At 40.3% G+C, this 16,471-nt stretch overlaps 1 protein-coding gene across 2 annotated transcripts in view; it reads right to left on the reverse strand.

Moving 5' to 3' along the window:
• Positions 1-16,471, reverse strand: part of ANTXR2 (ANTXR cell adhesion molecule 2) — a 125,262-nt gene that overhangs the window by 93,583 nt on the left and 15,208 nt on the right. For both annotated transcript variants that reach the window (XM_076337498.1, XM_076337499.1), the window contains exon 8: positions 1,057-1,117. In XM_076337498.1, the coding sequence (XP_076193613.1) occupies positions 1,057-1,117 (61 nt within the window). The remainder of the gene's footprint in view (positions 1-1,056; positions 1,118-16,471) is intronic.

The raw sequence follows: 16,471 nt of genomic DNA on the forward strand, positions 1-16,471 counted from the left end.
TTTCAGTATAGCCTGCAATAAACCAAGCACAACATAGTAATGCTTCAGGCTTACTCAGGTCTCCTTTTTAATTGACCCCTGGTACTGCATTCTTCAGTTAAGTCACTACAGGAAAAATAAAGATTTGTTCCCTCATCTTTATCACTGAGGCAGCCGTATTAAAATGGAAGTTGATTCTGACTATCAACAGGATCTGGGGCTCAGCTGCACAGTAAGAAACAGCTTCTCAGTGAATGCTCTGCTAAATGAGAAGTCTGGGTCTCAAAACAAGAAGACTCCCCAAACCTGCGTCAGGCCCACTTAAAGCGCCAGATGAAGAAAACATTTCACCTTAGTACTACTTCTCTGGAAGTTGCATAAGGGCTCCACTATTTGTGAACTGTGCATAGGAGGAGTGAAAACAGTTTTTTTTACCAAGGCCACGGAGTTCATTGAGACGATTCATGTTTTTAGAGAAACATCAAAATAAGGAGGTTTTGCAACTACCTTATTTTGACTGGTCTCCAATTATGTGTGGAGTGTGAAACACAGAAAGAAGACAAGCACTTAAAATTTTGTGCAACTCTTATACTCAATTAATGTGTTACCGCTTGCTGCACAAAAATGCAGTCAAATGCTTTACTGCTTACACTCCACAGATTTGGGCTACGGCACTAGAAATATTGTTATGAATTGAAATGAACACACGTTATCAGGATTTCCAGAACTTAACTCCGTGACCTTAGGTAAAACAGTATGCGAGTGTCACAGAGTATCATCGCGTTGAATACAAGGGAAAGTGCAGAACATGACTCATGGGAGAGGAGCAGATAAATGCATCTCAAACTTTTCCATGCATTACCTAAGTTATGAAAGTAGGCCCTGGAAGACAGCTCCTCTGAGGAGAAAAATGAGTCAACAGAGAAGGATTCGATTTTTCTTAAACTCCTTAAGGATTTTTTTTTTTTACATAGAGATGTTTTATTGTAGAGACCTGTGGGGGTTTTCCTTTGGGTAAAACAGGGAAATCACAGTCCTATACTAATTGAATATCATATTAAAATTATAAAAACTTACCTCCCACACAGACACTGGATGGCTCCAAATATAGAATCTCAGTGCATGATTGCTTCAAAACCTATTGCAAAGGAGGAAACTAGTTGTAAATAGGTCTGAGTGCTATTTCAGTGAGAAATACTATTTTAAAACAAACACTTGTCCCTAGAAAATAAACATGCACAGCTACAGGTTTGATTTGCGTAAATCTGACTTTGTAGGATATTGCCTTGACCATGTAAAACTTCTGCATGGCTACACAGTCAGGTCTCCTAAGAGTTCATAAGACTTGGGATTAGTTAGTTAAATCCGGGACAGTCTTTAAAACATATCTGATTTTGGTCTTTAAATTTCTGTCCAGATCCCTAACCTAATTTTCCATGAACCCCAATCCTACTGTTTAAGCCAAAAATTAGTCACCAGGAGCCTGATCCAAACCTAATGGAGTCAAAAGCAGTCTTCCAACAATCTGTAGGTCAAGCCAAGTGCATGTTATTCCAAGTGCTGGCATCCTGCCCTATGTAAAGCAGAGCAAGAACGTACAGTGTTCTTGACTGTGCTGCCTTCTGTCGGATGGGTTTTTTTTCACTGCTGTACCAGTCAGCCTGCTTTGATACTCCAACCAGTCAGGGAATATTCTTCCAAAAGGCTGGGACAAAACAATACTCCTACAGGTGACTTAAAAATACAAAGGATGGAACATAAGAGAAAGGAGGAACTAGACACTTTTGACCGACTTGTACGTATAAAGGTCTCTGATGTTAGCCTTAGTTTCAGTCAAGTCACATATTACTGTTTACAAATACATCAAGTGATCAAGGTATCCATGGTTGCTTAGGCAGAGGCGTAAATAGCAGCCAGGTGTTGATTACTGCAGACCGCTTCATTTCCATTTGAAAACTGTGCATCTCAGAAGGAATGGGTCAAGCTTGTCTGACTACAACTGTTGCTGGAATCTAACTGTGAGACCATACTCTCCTCCCACTGCTAGGATCTCAGTCCCACAGCAGGGCCCCATCTCTTACTTGTTATGTTGTTGTTACTTGTTATGTTACTTGTCCAGGAAGGAGATGTGATAACTATGACTGAAATGTTAATCATCCTTTCTAAGCAGGTAATGGGATTTCTGCTAGCTCAGGGGGAATGAGTCTCTTGAAGCTTGTAGGGTTAAACACACACAAGCAATCCACAATTTAACTTCCTTCTACCTTCACATGATAATGCATGATTTTTTTTTTCCCCAATAGTTTTTAATTTTCCTCTCACTCAGAAAACTTTCACGATGTCTTTATACAGCTTTCCCTGTAATAAGTGGTATATTTTTAGCAGGCATTCGTATATATTACATGGAATCAATTCAGGTCCTTGTAATGACATCCGTAGTAGAAAGTCCTGTTACTGTCCCCTCCCTACCTCCATTTGCCAAAACTGTGCCTGCTCCTGAGCTGGCCTAACTGTCAGTAAATGTAACTGTCTTACTCTTAACTCCTTTTTCCTTCCTTTAAATACATCTTTTTTTTTTTTTTTTTAAACTCTGTCTACTCTATTTGCTAGTGATTTCTGTTGCTACATATCCAGGCCCAGTAGAAACAATAACATATTTGTCATTGTTATGACAAAAAGCATGCCAAGCTCCAAGAAGAAGAATAGCCTGCCTCATTTAACACTTTATCACCTGTCTCCCCACAAACTGTTGTGCACAAATTACCTTTTTAGTGCTTGAAACCCCATTTATAAACATCAAGTAGTATTTAAAAAAAAATAGACACCTCGCAGGCGCATACATTTGGATGAGACACAGCAATAGAGATTTTTGGAAAGAATGTAGCTTGAAGTTCAGTGCAAGTCGACCAGTTTATATTAGCTGAGGATCTCATCTCACTTCCAAAAAAGGACTTAGCTTTTTGATTCCTATTTCAGTGTAGAGAGAAGTGTTACATAGTTTATTTTAGGGGGGGGGGATATTTTGTGCAAAATAAAATACAGAAAGAATAAAGCATTTTATTCCTTTACAGTAAAAATGTTTTTTTTTCCCCTCTGAAGTGACTGAGTCAGACACATAGTCCAACTTAAGTTAATGAGACTAGAGACTTGCTTTAATATGAAGTACAGATCTAGCATTGGCAGTATCAAAGCCCACTGAATTCATTAATTTTTTTTTTAAAGCAGCACTATATAGACAGGGAGGAACTTTCCAACTCGTATCCCATCCCCATTTGCCCACTGTCTCATAAAGTAGGGCCACGTTATGAACTGGGGGCATGGGGAGAGGGAAGACAAGGATGGACATAATATGTCTTTTCTTGGAAAGTACTATTTCTGTAATTGCACTGTATCTGATGATTTTTTTTTAACAGCGTATTTCCAAATGCAATATAAAACAGGAGAAGACATGCTTAACTCCCTTTGGATGTAAGACTCAACTGGGGGGGAGGGGAGGAACAACCCCAACTGAGATAAAATATGGCCTAGATAAAATGATCACAATTCACAAACAAAAGTGAATTTCGATATAGGGTTCAGGATACACTGATTTCCCATATGGCAGCATGGAATTCATATTTATACATGTAGATGTGTTGCTCTTGACATAAAGCAGGAAAATACTGGGTTTTAATACTGTTCCTAGAAATAAACAATTGCTTTGACACTAATTTTTCATTGTTTTAATTATTGCTGTTCTCTACTTTGCTTGAGAAAGTTGTACTGTTCAAAGATCCTCAATCTGTTAGCAAGAGCGGTGGCCCAAGACTGTTATTTTCACCCAAACAAAGCTTACATGAGGAAAAAAAAATAGTGTGAAAATACTAAAATTTGTTTTTCCAAGTTTAACTAGTTCTTTTCCATCCTTCAAAGATCTTCTTGATAGTCCATGCTTTAAAAAAAAAAAGATAACGGTATAGAAATCTGCCTTGTCCCTGAAAATCCTTCCTTTCAACAACAATCAACTAGTAACTTAAAGAAGCAGAAATAAAAGAAACCTTGTGAAGAATTGACTGGAATCAGGTGGAACCAACCTAAAAGCATATAGATAGCTCTTTGCTCACCCTTTTATACGCTGGGTTCTTCTCAACATTCCCTCTAAGCAACATTGAAACAATCTGCAGAACCAAATTTTCCATCAATTAAGGAAAAAATCAGAGCATTCTTGCAAAGGGTCAAATCCTGTTAAGTGTACCGAGCACAATCAGTTGGAATGGTTTGGCTCACAAGGATATGGTAACTAGCGTTTAGCTGTCACAACGGAAAACCTGAAAATATTTTCAGAAACAGCAATCGCCACTTATTCTTTCACATGTGGTAGAGGAGAACATATTTTTGCATCTTAAAAAGATGTATGGAAACTTGTAGCCTTTCTTTACTCTTTTCTTGCTTTGGTGTACACTCTTTTCTATCTGTTTCAATCTTTTTTTTTTTCCCCTCACTCTTCCATGTTCCTTCCAATCTAGCTCATCTCTTTTCTTTAGGAGGAATGATGTGAAGGCATCTTACCCATTTTGCCTTATGATCCATATTCATTATTTAGTATGCCTTCATATCTTTAGATCAGGGCTGTTCCTGTTTCACCCTTTCTAGTACCCCTGTGGAATGATCCTTCAACAACAGCTGATGAGGGATTTTCCAAGGTGCATGTTAATTGTCGAAGTTCCCCTTTTCAAGAGATTGGTGCTTTACCATACAGCTGAAAGGGATAAGCACTGCGTTCATGCACAGTCTGTGGGAGCTCTCATGCACAGCTGAAATCTAGTATCCTTGCCACTTCTTCTGTAGCCTGAGAGGAAGGATCTGACCAGTCTCAACAGTGACAGCTTTTAATGGAGCTGTCTCAGTTGTGTGTTCGAGAAGTACATTTAACATTGGCAACAAACAAACCAAAGCATGCATATAATTTCACCTCCCTTCTCCCCTCCCCTCCCCCCCACCTTTAAAAATTTAAAACTAATTTTAAACTATCTTGCTGGGGAAACCTGGGCTGCAAAGTTAGCAAGATCAAAATGAACTCTACAAAAATCTGTACTGTACTCTTTCTCAGTTCAGGATAATCAAAGAGAATGATCTGGCATTGCAAATTCATTATTTGGAAACCTGCTGCCCACAAGAAAAGTTGAAATAATCGCTATATAAGGCCATCCTTGGATAGGATAGCTAAACACTCTGCTGACATAACATAAATTCAAATAGGACTATAAATTGCCCTAGTTTAACTGCATGCAGGGAGAGATTCAGAGAGTTGATGTCAACAATTTCATTTCCAGATCTCCACACCAAATATAGGGCTCCTTTCTCCCGGGCTTGCAAAGGCTTTCCTGCTAGTCACCTCCCTGAATGCTAGCTGTCCCAGAAAGAAACATTTCCCCACAAACCAAAGTGCAAAACAGAGTTGAAACCTGTCAGCCTGGGTCCCGTTGTCTTACAGCTTCAGAAATGGAGAACGGTGGAGCAACTACAGACTGGTTCCTCCAAGTCTGAGACAGAACAGTGCTATGTGGAACTGGTTACTGCTGGAAACACACAGAGGCTAATTCAAGTGGAGAGGATCACATCAAAATCACAACTGTGAGCTTGCCATTTTAACACTCGTTAGGAAGCATGTGTGGCTGATGGAAAAAGAGAAGGCAGTAGAGTTCTGCTCTTAAAGGTAGTCAGTCTCTTGTACTTAAAGAAAATGAGACATGGAATTCAGGCCCCAAACATTCTCGTGTTCAACAACAACAAAACAGACTGCTGAGGAAACCCTATGCTGTAGCTCCTTCGTATACAGAATTTGTTACATCACTGCCATATTGCAGCAGCAGCAGCCGAGCATCTAAGATGAAAAAAATGTTGTTATGCTGTTTTCTACGAACAGTTATTACAACAGCTACTTCAATAACAAGCGGCATGAATGCAGCTTATGCTCAGCGCTAAAAAGGCCACCCGGCACAGCTTCTGAGGGTTGGCGGAAGGCAGAGGAGCCTCTGAGGCTTTTAGTGAAATCACATCTTATGGCTATTAAATGAATGGATACTGTACGGTTTCCATAGCATTTCTCAGTAATGCAAGTTAATAATTTCAGAACACTTTGGAGAGTAGAAGTTATCAGAATAAAGACATCTGAGATATCCCATGGGTGCTCAAAAGCAAATGCACCCTTGATGTAAAGTCACTGACATACGCTGGGATTCTATTTGGCCAAATAAGCTTTCCTTTCTTGAAAGCGTCCCTTATAAATCAGCTGCTGCACTGCCCAATTCTGTCTGTGAGCCAGCTATCGCACTCCTTCTCTGCATGTGTAACTTTAAGCATATGAATATTCTGTTCAATACAGTGGGATGAGATCCTCTGTCCTTTAGAGGAGTCTCAACGTACTCAACTCTTACTGTCAAACGCTTTCTATCAGCTCACTAACAGCAGCGAAGCATGCAGCAATCAGAACCAGAACTGGTTTAGCTCCTGAACCAGCTAACTGGCATTCAGATTTTCTCTTTAAGTCCTATATTGTCCGATTGTCACCTATCTCCATCTCTCAAGCTATTTCAGAGGCGTACAAGCCACAGTTTTGTGTTCAATGTAAGTTTAATCTTCCTCAGGCACAAACAAGGATACATACAAATTTTTCTTAAAACAGTTGCAGCAAGTCCATCCGCTTTATCAACTTTTCAGTTTGGGATCGCTTTTCACCTAGCGAATTTTTTTCTGAACAACCTGATTGTTAATCAGTACTTAAAATCCATATCAATCCTTATCAGTGCAATGAATTTCTATGCACTTCCCACTAGAAGGTTCCCGAAGGCTCGCTTAAACTTCACAGCCCACTTCCTAAATAAGTGGTTTAGCATTTTTGTCATTAATAACACATCTAATTCAATTAGAGATGTTTTACAGAAACATTGTCAGTTTCTGACCTGTAGGTGTCTGAATTCAAAAACAGAATCATGTTTTGTTAGTTTTAACCTGCAGAAACAATACACCTACGCAAATAATTACAATAGCATAGAAAAGGCAGATGTCCCTGCAATAAATTGCAAAAAGGCAGGCAAATAACAAGGTGATGTAAAGCTCACTAGTGCTTATAGTCTTTGCAAACTCGACCTCTGTTTACCAGTTTTGCCCTGTGACAGATCTTGCCCCTGCTTTATGCAAACATTTGTACCCATAGAAAGCGTGCCTTTTGCATCTTCCAGTACCGCTTTAACTTCTCACAGGCTCGGCCCAGCTCTGCTACGACTCACTTTTCACCCTTGCTACTGTTTCTTAAAAGTTCTCGGAATTTAAACAGTAAAGCAGTACGGCTCCTGCAGCTTTTTAAGTATTTTGACTACCATACACTCAGAACATACTGTGGAACAGACCTGTACCATGCACTACGGTGTTACATGCAGGCTAAAACAACTTTCCCTTTCAGCACTTTAATGAATTTCATGTTCCAAGAAATTGTGAGAACAATGCAGTAGTAACGAGCCATGAGCAACCCAACTGTACATTGACAATTAACAAAATACGCTAAGTGTCAATTTATTTCACAGCACCATTCGACTTTGCTTAGCCCCAATATGCAGTTCAAAGTTTTTGGCAGCAGTCAGCACCATAAATCATAACTCGCATGGCATCTGTTCCTCCCCGGAACTGTACACTGAGTTCACGATTTGTGGCAGGTCATCAGCACAGCTGGATTCTTTATTGAACCACCATAACAATTTTTAAGTCTACTGTTCTGAAACTAGAAAATGATATATGGATGTGTAAGGTGTTTGCTTCCCGGTAAAAAGATTAGCGTAACGGTGAACCGCTGGAGGAAGAGAGCTCTTTGACGCATTTTGATCAGACTTGGCACGCTAATAATTTTGAACAACTAAGGATTTCCAGAGTCACTGGTGGCCTTTACTCCCTATGGTTCAATTTCAAACATGCACCTCTTTGTTTACGACATTGCTCATTCGAAGACAATCCCAAATCAGGCTGGCTTGACTCTTTACAGGGGAAGGCAATATAGTTCCGCAAACAAAAGCGTACGTACTGTAATAAAACAAATGCATCTAACTTGCTATTTCCAGAACCAAGTTTTAAAGAGGAAAAAAATGTTCACCTTTAAAAAATAATCTTATTTGCTATACTCACGTATGGCAAGACATGTTCAAAACATGCTGACAGTGCAATATAATCACTTCTGCAGTCCGTGTGCAAAAATATATTTACAGCAGTATTAGCTCCTGCTCATTGCACTCTGAGCTTGCGCCTGGAGCACTGCTTATTGATACGCCGCCAGCCAGTCATGTGTACGCTCACTGCAAAATGTGTGCTGCAGGTCAGAAAGATGGCAAGACAGCACTAAAAAAAACCTTAAATGCTAGTCTAATGGCAAACTCAAGACAGTGGCTTTTCTGTGGAGATTTCCACCCCTTTTTCTGTCCTCCCTTCCATTTTCTGTAGGGATGCTATAAGCACAACACCTAGTGAGCAAAATATAACTAACCATGAGGAAAGCAGATCTAGGAACTATGGTAAACTGCAAACATAATTAAAACTGGAGAAGCTATGTTCACGGTGTGACACGCAAAAAGGATGTGCTTTTCCTCACGTCCTGTGCCAAGCGTCTCTCTCGGTTAACCATGAAACCTGCAGCACAAGGAGCTGCATTTCCTTTAGTTCTGCCCTCGATCAAGACATAGAGGTAAGCTCTAGGCTCAAGTTAGCCACCTATAACCTTGTAACCGTTACTTAATTTGATAAAATGCACCGAAAGAAGGGGGACAGGGAGGGAAGATGGCACACACTACAGCTAACTCACAAAATGGTGTCTGAGAAGGCCCTGGTCACAGAAGTGCATTTAAAACTTCCTTTAGCACTACTAGTCTCAGTTGGATCTGTGCACATAGACAAAGCCTCTTTTGATTATCAGCTGTAATACTCAAGTTCTGTGGGCTGTTTCCTGATTAGGGATTGCCTACACCTTTTGGCTCCCACTAAGTGCTGATCAGGGAATGCCACACCTGTACAACCAGGGCTTGGGGAGCAGCTATTTAAGTGGTAGGCGGGAACAGAGCTGCTTGAGTGCGCAGGTGTAGCAGTATGTGTAAGTGGGGTCTAGAAACTCTGGGTTGGAGCTGTGCAAAGCTGTCTGAGCCTGTGGAACAATTAGTCCCTTCTCTGGTAAGTCAATACCTTCTTGAGCTTCATCCTAGCTTGGAGCTGTAGAGCTCCTAAGAAGAATGTGTAATGAAAACAGTGTTGTACTATTGTTTGGTTTAGTCATTTTGAGCTAGATTGGCCTAGCAGCCTGTCTGGCCGGAGTGAGTCAAGCAGAACCTATCAAAACTGAGTTCACACAGGTGCTCAATTTAGTTTCTGAAATTATTTTGCTTCATTTGTGCTGATTGGCTGAATTAGGACTGGGCTTGCCCATGTTTCCATGTGCTTTTATTTTTTCTGTAAGTCATTTAGAAGTACTACTGGCAGCTTTATTCCTTTTCTTTTCTTTTTTTTCTGTACCTTAGAACTTTTTTTTTCACCACTATTGCTGAGGTAGTAAAAAGGAAACGGAGGTAAAGCAGGAGGTGTTTAATTGGTGTAATGGACTCATTTGCTATTTTTGTTCTACAGAATGAAATGCTGACTGTCCATAGATCAGTATTTTTCATACTGAATTCATTGAACAGCATGTAAAAGTGAACATGTGTGAAATCAGGATGGTGAAAAACTTAGGCTGTATGTATGCCAGTATCATTACAGGTTTCTCTCATTCATGAGTTGTGGCTTTTTTTACCTGAATAGGAGTTGTGCCCCCTTATACTGTGGTAGACTTAGGCTTTAAAGATAAAGACCTGGAGTAGGTGACAAGAGAAAATGAATTTAAGTAGAGCCCTTGATTTCACTGATGACACTTGACTATCCTTAGTCATACTGAGGATCTTTAAGTTAGAAGCACCAGTGCTAATCTGTGCAGAAAGCAATGAGGCAACACAACCACCTCACACTTAGAAGGAAGACAATCAATTCAAGATGACTTGGCATGAAACACATGCTTTCACAGGAAACGCCATTTTGATGCTTCTCTCCAGCAAAGTCATGGCAAAGGAACTACAGCAGTTAATACGTAATGGGATCTACCTCTACCTGCGGCCAAACATCTGTGCTCTTAACTACAACTTGCTGCCAATTTCACCCTACTTCCTGACGCTGCTCAGCAACGCCTTAGACAAAGAGCAAGGGTAAAGGGGGTGGGGGGGAAGGCTGCTATCGTGTCCCCCATCTAAATGAAAAAAATCCCTGAGACATATGGTCTTGCATAAAATAACCATCAGAGAGAAGCCTGGTGCAGTGTCAGGTTAGTGAGAATATTCTAATTATACAATGTCTAAGCAGTACCTCATTTGCAGTCACTGAGTAAACCAAATGTAGATGACAAAACTGTGGGTCATAAAAGATGGGTATTTTAACAGCATCAGAACCTTTACCCTGAAATTACTAAAAACAACCCTAAACCCATTACTTATCAAGTAATGTAAGTAAGAATCAAGACAAACTGTTACTTTCCGTAACAGGAAAAAAGTTGTCTGGGCTATTTTTTTTTTTTTTTTTAATTAGCAAGGAAAATCTGACTCTAAGCAACTTATCGCTAAGGAAATACTAGATTTCATTTGGACTTGCGAGTGCTTCATTTTAAGCAAGTTTTACAGCATCCCTTATGTAACAGAACTGATAGCCATGCAGGGATAGCTGACAAGTCAAATCCAAATCACAAGGCACATGCACGCTCACACAAACTGGAACCACGTCAGTTATGTTGCTGGCTTAGCAAGCTCTCTGTTCTCCAGGAGAACATTATATGGTTTGTAATATGTCAGAGAATGTCAAATTAAGGGCTGCACAGCAGTGAAGGGTTGAGCAGAAAGCATTCTATTCCAGGCCATTGATTCCTTTTAACAACTACATGCAGTAATTCCCAAAACTATCTACTCGGTCTCAATCACATGGAAAACATAGCGCAACGTTAGTTCTAAACCTTGCACCCAGCGCAGCTTGAATATTAGACCATCCAAGGGGATTAAAGCAGATGACTGATTTAATCAGACTAATTCTTTTAATGATAACTTGTTGCATTTCTCCTCCCCCCACCTCCTTAAATGTTTAATAGTTTGCTTCCTGGACTCCCAGTGCATAAACTGAGCATATTTTCTTCCTACAGGAAATGATCCAATTAAGTTGACGTATAATTGATAATGAACTGTTTAAGCTGATTTCGCTCTTGAAAAATCTTAACAGCATGCAGTCAGTTGGGTGACCCTCCTCCCCTCATCTGCAGCTGAGGGACATCATTTAAGGAAAAAGCGGGGAGCAGTCTCAGCATACTCTAAGCGAGGTAGACTAGGGAGGAATTTCAGCTCTAGTGAGCTGAGCTGGCTCAGCACAGAAGTATCGGGTACTTCAAAATAATGTAGTCCCTGATTACTACTCAATAACCAAGTTGCTTGCAACTTGGCCACGGAGACACAAGCAGTTTAGACAGAAGAGGCTCAGTGAACGTTCACATTAGAGATACTGCACATGTACCAGAATGTCTAACCTCGGAGCACTAACTGTTGCAGTTTAGTTTCCCACTCTCCATGAATATGAACTCTGCCGACCTGTCTTGTTGCCTTACAGCAGGTAACAGCGGGAGATGTTAATTGACTCGTATGAGTTAATAATTCACTGTCACCCCAGTGCAAAAGCCAGGTCAGACCAAGGAAGTGCTGCTGATAGCATATGTAGTGCAGAAAGCATCAGATTGACGGAGAGAGGCTGGAGCACATTTTTCTAAAGTCGTCGCAGTAAGTTTTACAAACCTAAAGGCTAAAGTTGTTCTTCACGTGAAACAGCTCTTGCCTACCTCAACGTAACTGACAACCGCTCGCTGGACTTTGTTCTCTTCACCCCACTGGCACCGACTTGCTGTCCAACATGGGTCGCTTACCTCTCTCCCTGTGCCTCTCTCTGCTGACTTTTTTGTTAGACTGTAAGGCATACCGGTACAGGTCTGCTTTTTGCCAAGTCTTGTTGACGGCCTGTGTGGCCCCTCTCTCTGCTGAGGCATTGGGGTACAACTGTAGTGACGATGACTGTCACCACATTCAAGATGAGAAGTGACTAGTCAGGTATTGAGAGCTGTTGAGTGTGCCGCTGCCACGTACATTTTATGCAGTGGTTCCCTCTGGACCCCTATGATCTGGCTGTCACCGATCCGTGTAACTTAAAGGTAGGAATGCATTGTCATGCACAGTGATTGATACAGGAACCATCTAACTGACGTGGAAACCCCCTGGATATTCAATAGATATCCTTCACTGTTGCTCAGATGAATCTGAATGCTAGAGGGATTTTGCCAACTGTTCTTTACAACCAGAGCGGACTTCCCTATATCATCAACAAGAGTTTTACTGGAAAGAATTTTTACAATTAGGCAGTAAGATTTTTATAGCGCTACCTGCTTATACCGCTTTAGCAAGAGTCTTCCACGGGGTATGTTATGAATATATTTTTTTTAAAGGACAGTGGATGCATTTATCCTTTGTTCAGTTTTACTGTTCCTAGGTACACTCATTTGATAGTTCTAAGTAACTCCACTTCAGCCTCGGAGTTTACATCCTACATTGAGGTCTCCTCTCTCCCAGGTTACCCTTTCACCAAGAGGTGGATACTTGAGTAGGTACTGAGAAATCTCATCATGTGGGGTAAGGTACCACACAACAAGTGGTGCTGCTCGTTTCGGTGCAGGCATTTTCACAAAAAAAAAGCTCCATCTGAGAAAAGAACTGCCGATGTATGTATTACTCTATTCTTCCAAGAATCATTCCTTCCTGTCGTACCGTCCCTTTCCCCTCACAGTTACACTGTTAGCTAACCTGCTGTTTTTTGTTAGTACCATTCCTGCAGCAAGATCTGTAGAGCTGAACGCGGTAGTCAAGGTACAGCTGCAGGGGGGCTGCCCACAGGCGATTAGTAGCTTGCCCTACTGTGTCCTGTCTCTCCGTACCTACGCTGACGTTCAAGGCTTCACGAGTCTCTTATTTTGTTGCAATATTATCTATGAATTTGCAACTTTTCTCGGACCAACTTACAACTTCATGCTAAGGGTTAGGGTTTTTCCCGAGGGGCTGGCCAACCTGGAGACAATTTAGCTTCAGTTTGGTGATGCGACTGCTCAGCTTACATGTCTTGATAAATTTTTTTTGTACAGTATGTTTAAGGGTGGTTTTCCCACATAAAATGAACGATTCAAAACCGAGCGCCTGCAAAATGAACAAGCAAAAAGAGAGCTTAACAATTCTCTTTCTAATCCTTCTCAGGCAGAATTCTTAAGAAATTTTGTAACGAAGATACAAAAAGTTCAGTCTAGAATTGTTTTAAACTCACTACTTCCTCTTAAGTTCTGCATGTATCAGTTCCTGTAGTCTTATCTGACAAGTTTTTGTGGGGTTTCTTAAGTACAAAAAATATTTTAACTTCCTGTATTAAGCGCTGCCAACTCACTTTAGTATAAAAATGTGTTTAAGTCTACTTAGACCTGTCACACACTCTAATAATGTTACTAAAGTGGGTTCCATTAATGTAACTTTTAAAGGCACAAGCCTTGTCCAATTCTGCCTGCAGAGACAACCAGACAACTTAGACTTACAAATCAGTAGGACTTGTGTTTGCTTAAGCGAAAGGGGAAGCAGGGATCTTTCATTGGTTTTGTTTTTCAGAATGTGGCACATAAAAGCGATTCAGATTTGCTAAGCTTTGCGAACCACATGCACAGAAACGTGCCACGAAAGCAGGCAAAACAGGAAAAATTGCAGGAAAAATTGGAAATAAAACATCATACTGATTTACAGCGGAGTGTTACGGGAACATTACAGACACTTCAGCTTTATGAAAGATACTGTCATGTCTAAAGACTCTATGTGTTTGATTCAAGCGATAGCAGCACCTTGGCTCCCAGCTCCTTAATTTAATTGCTTCTCCTCATTATTCCTCCATTCATTGTTTCATAAGTGAGCAAACAGTTAAAATGAGGCAACGTTTCCTGCTTCTATGAATACAAACATAATTCTGCTCCCCTCCTTGACAACCAATACTGGTTTTTTGCACTGCAGAGAAGAGATTACCTGATGCCTGAGACATTATCCAACTCTCTCAAGGCTGTCAGCCCCACAGTCTCTGGTCACCTTGCAGAAACTGATCCCTTAGGGAAACTGTGAGTTTGACTGAGCTATTTAACAAGCACAAATTCTTCACAGTTTCTGCTGGTGAAAGCTCTGTTTCAGGACCGTATCTGATTAGATGCAAGTGAGGCACTCTTGAGCTAGCTTGCTTACAGACTGCTTGCTTACAGCTCAGTACCCTTGTATCAAGAGATGCGCAGCCTCACCAACGCTCCTCCAAAGCCCGGTAGGAAGGTGCTATTTTGGTTATGACAGACGAACTCAGATCTAACAATGTAAATGACAAATTCCCAAACGGTTCTTTATCAAATGGGGTTTTTTTAAAAAAAAAAAAAAAAAGATTTAACATAAATCATATATAGGAAAGGAAGGGAAAGAAGAATGGGTTTCATTTTCTTATATAGTACTAAACTGTCGCATAGTGATATAAATTGTGTACTCCCAAACCCTTACAGTTCACACTGCTATGGCTTGCTCATGAGGCCATGCTCCACGTAATTATCAGCCAAACTTCATCAGTAAACTGTTCCTGATGGCATAATAACTTGCCTTCAGCATTTTTCTTTTAAGCTCTAGACTTTTGCTTAGATTTATTTACCCTGACAATGCTGTTTAGTTACTACTTTGTGAAGTTAGATATTAGCAATGCCAGAAGAGCTGGAAACTTCACAAAACAGTTGCCTCTTCACAGAAGTCTGCTCAGAGTTTGGACTCGTTAGTTGATATTATTCAACAGAAACACAAAACAGCATGGCGGTGCTTAAATCCTTACTCGCTTCACCGGGATTTTATCTGAACTAAGAAGGTGGTCAAAATACAATGCAAGCTTTTCAACATCTGAGCTAGGTTTTCTCTAAATGCTAATCTTTACTGTCCTGAATGTTAATCCCTGGCCATGATTAAACATATTTTGTGTATTTGTCCAAAGAAAATAAATTGGAATAATTGCTTAGACTTCAAACAACTGCAGAAGCAGGTACTAAGAGATACTCTATGATAAAGCCCATCACTGTTTTTTCCATCAACTAACTCAGCTCTCCTGGAATTTGCTGTAAGTATAACAACATAGCAGCCAAAAAAATCTCACAGCTGAGTCCGGTAGAGACAAATGTAGTAGAGGCTTCGAGCAGCTCCTCCGATCATTCCTACTGAACAGTTTTGTGTTGTAGTTTTGCTTGAGGGTTTTAATTGCTGGGTCGCTGCCATTTCTGTAAACAGTATATTTTTTTCTAAACAGGAAGCGTTCAACAATGTTCATGGAGGGTTTCACAACTGCACCTTTGACACCACACTTTGAGCAATACTTCTGCATGTTTGTGACGTGGGTATTTCATTTTCATCTGTTTTGAAATTAGCTTTCCCTTTTATGACAGAGTGTCTCTTTGAGACTGTATTTTCTAGCTAGCTTGCAAACTGAAATGGATTTATAATTGTGAATAAAAAGGAAAACTGTGACTATTTCATGTTCAATTACATCTGCTTATCAATTTTATAATGCAATGAGAATGAATTGTCACAATCAGTCAAAACCCCTTCAAAGAAAATTGAGTTATAACTACAGCATACCAAAAAATCATGTTAATACAGCCACCACACATGCATTAATTCCCCACACACACATGAAAAAAAAAAACCACAAAAACACCTATCTGTGGATACTTCCATCCATGCTCTATGGTAAAACAGGGATACTGGCAGGGTATCATTCTCCCGCTACTTCCAACAAATAAATTTAATGTGCTTACTAGAGAAGAGAAAAGGAGAACGTCACATGCCTTGACAGCTAAATGAAACTCTGGTTACACTGAGTGCTTTTCAGAAAGCTGTAAACAATATTCAAGCCTCTAAAAGCTCTCAGGAGTTATCAAATCACTAGTGCTAACTGTTTTTGTTTGATCCTTTATCCCAATTACTGAGACTGATGCAGGTAAGGCTGAAGTCAGTTGATATGCTTCCTATCAGAAGGGCCTTCTCATGCTCCTTTATTTATCAGCAAAAACATTTTCCACTGCCCTGACAGCCACAACGTAAGAGTCTTTTTATGGACAGAAATATGCAGTAAGCCAAGTGTTGAAATGTCTATTCCAGCTGCAGTCTGTTAAATAAAACCTCAAACAATTCAGCAGTTCAGGCGCAGTTTAAAGGAGCAGACAACGCATTTAAGCTGTAGAACAGTGTACTTGAAGTTTGTTTTTTCTGTACAATCCCTGTCGGTGCTAAGCTGTTATCTTAAAACAAGGCGCTGCCATTATGTGCGTCTTTTCTTGCTC

The sequence above is a fragment of the Aptenodytes patagonicus genome, chromosome 4, assembly GCF_965638725.1.
Source record: "Aptenodytes patagonicus chromosome 4, bAptPat1.pri.cur, whole genome shotgun sequence".
NCBI lineage: Eukaryota > Metazoa > Chordata > Aves > Sphenisciformes > Spheniscidae > Aptenodytes > Aptenodytes patagonicus.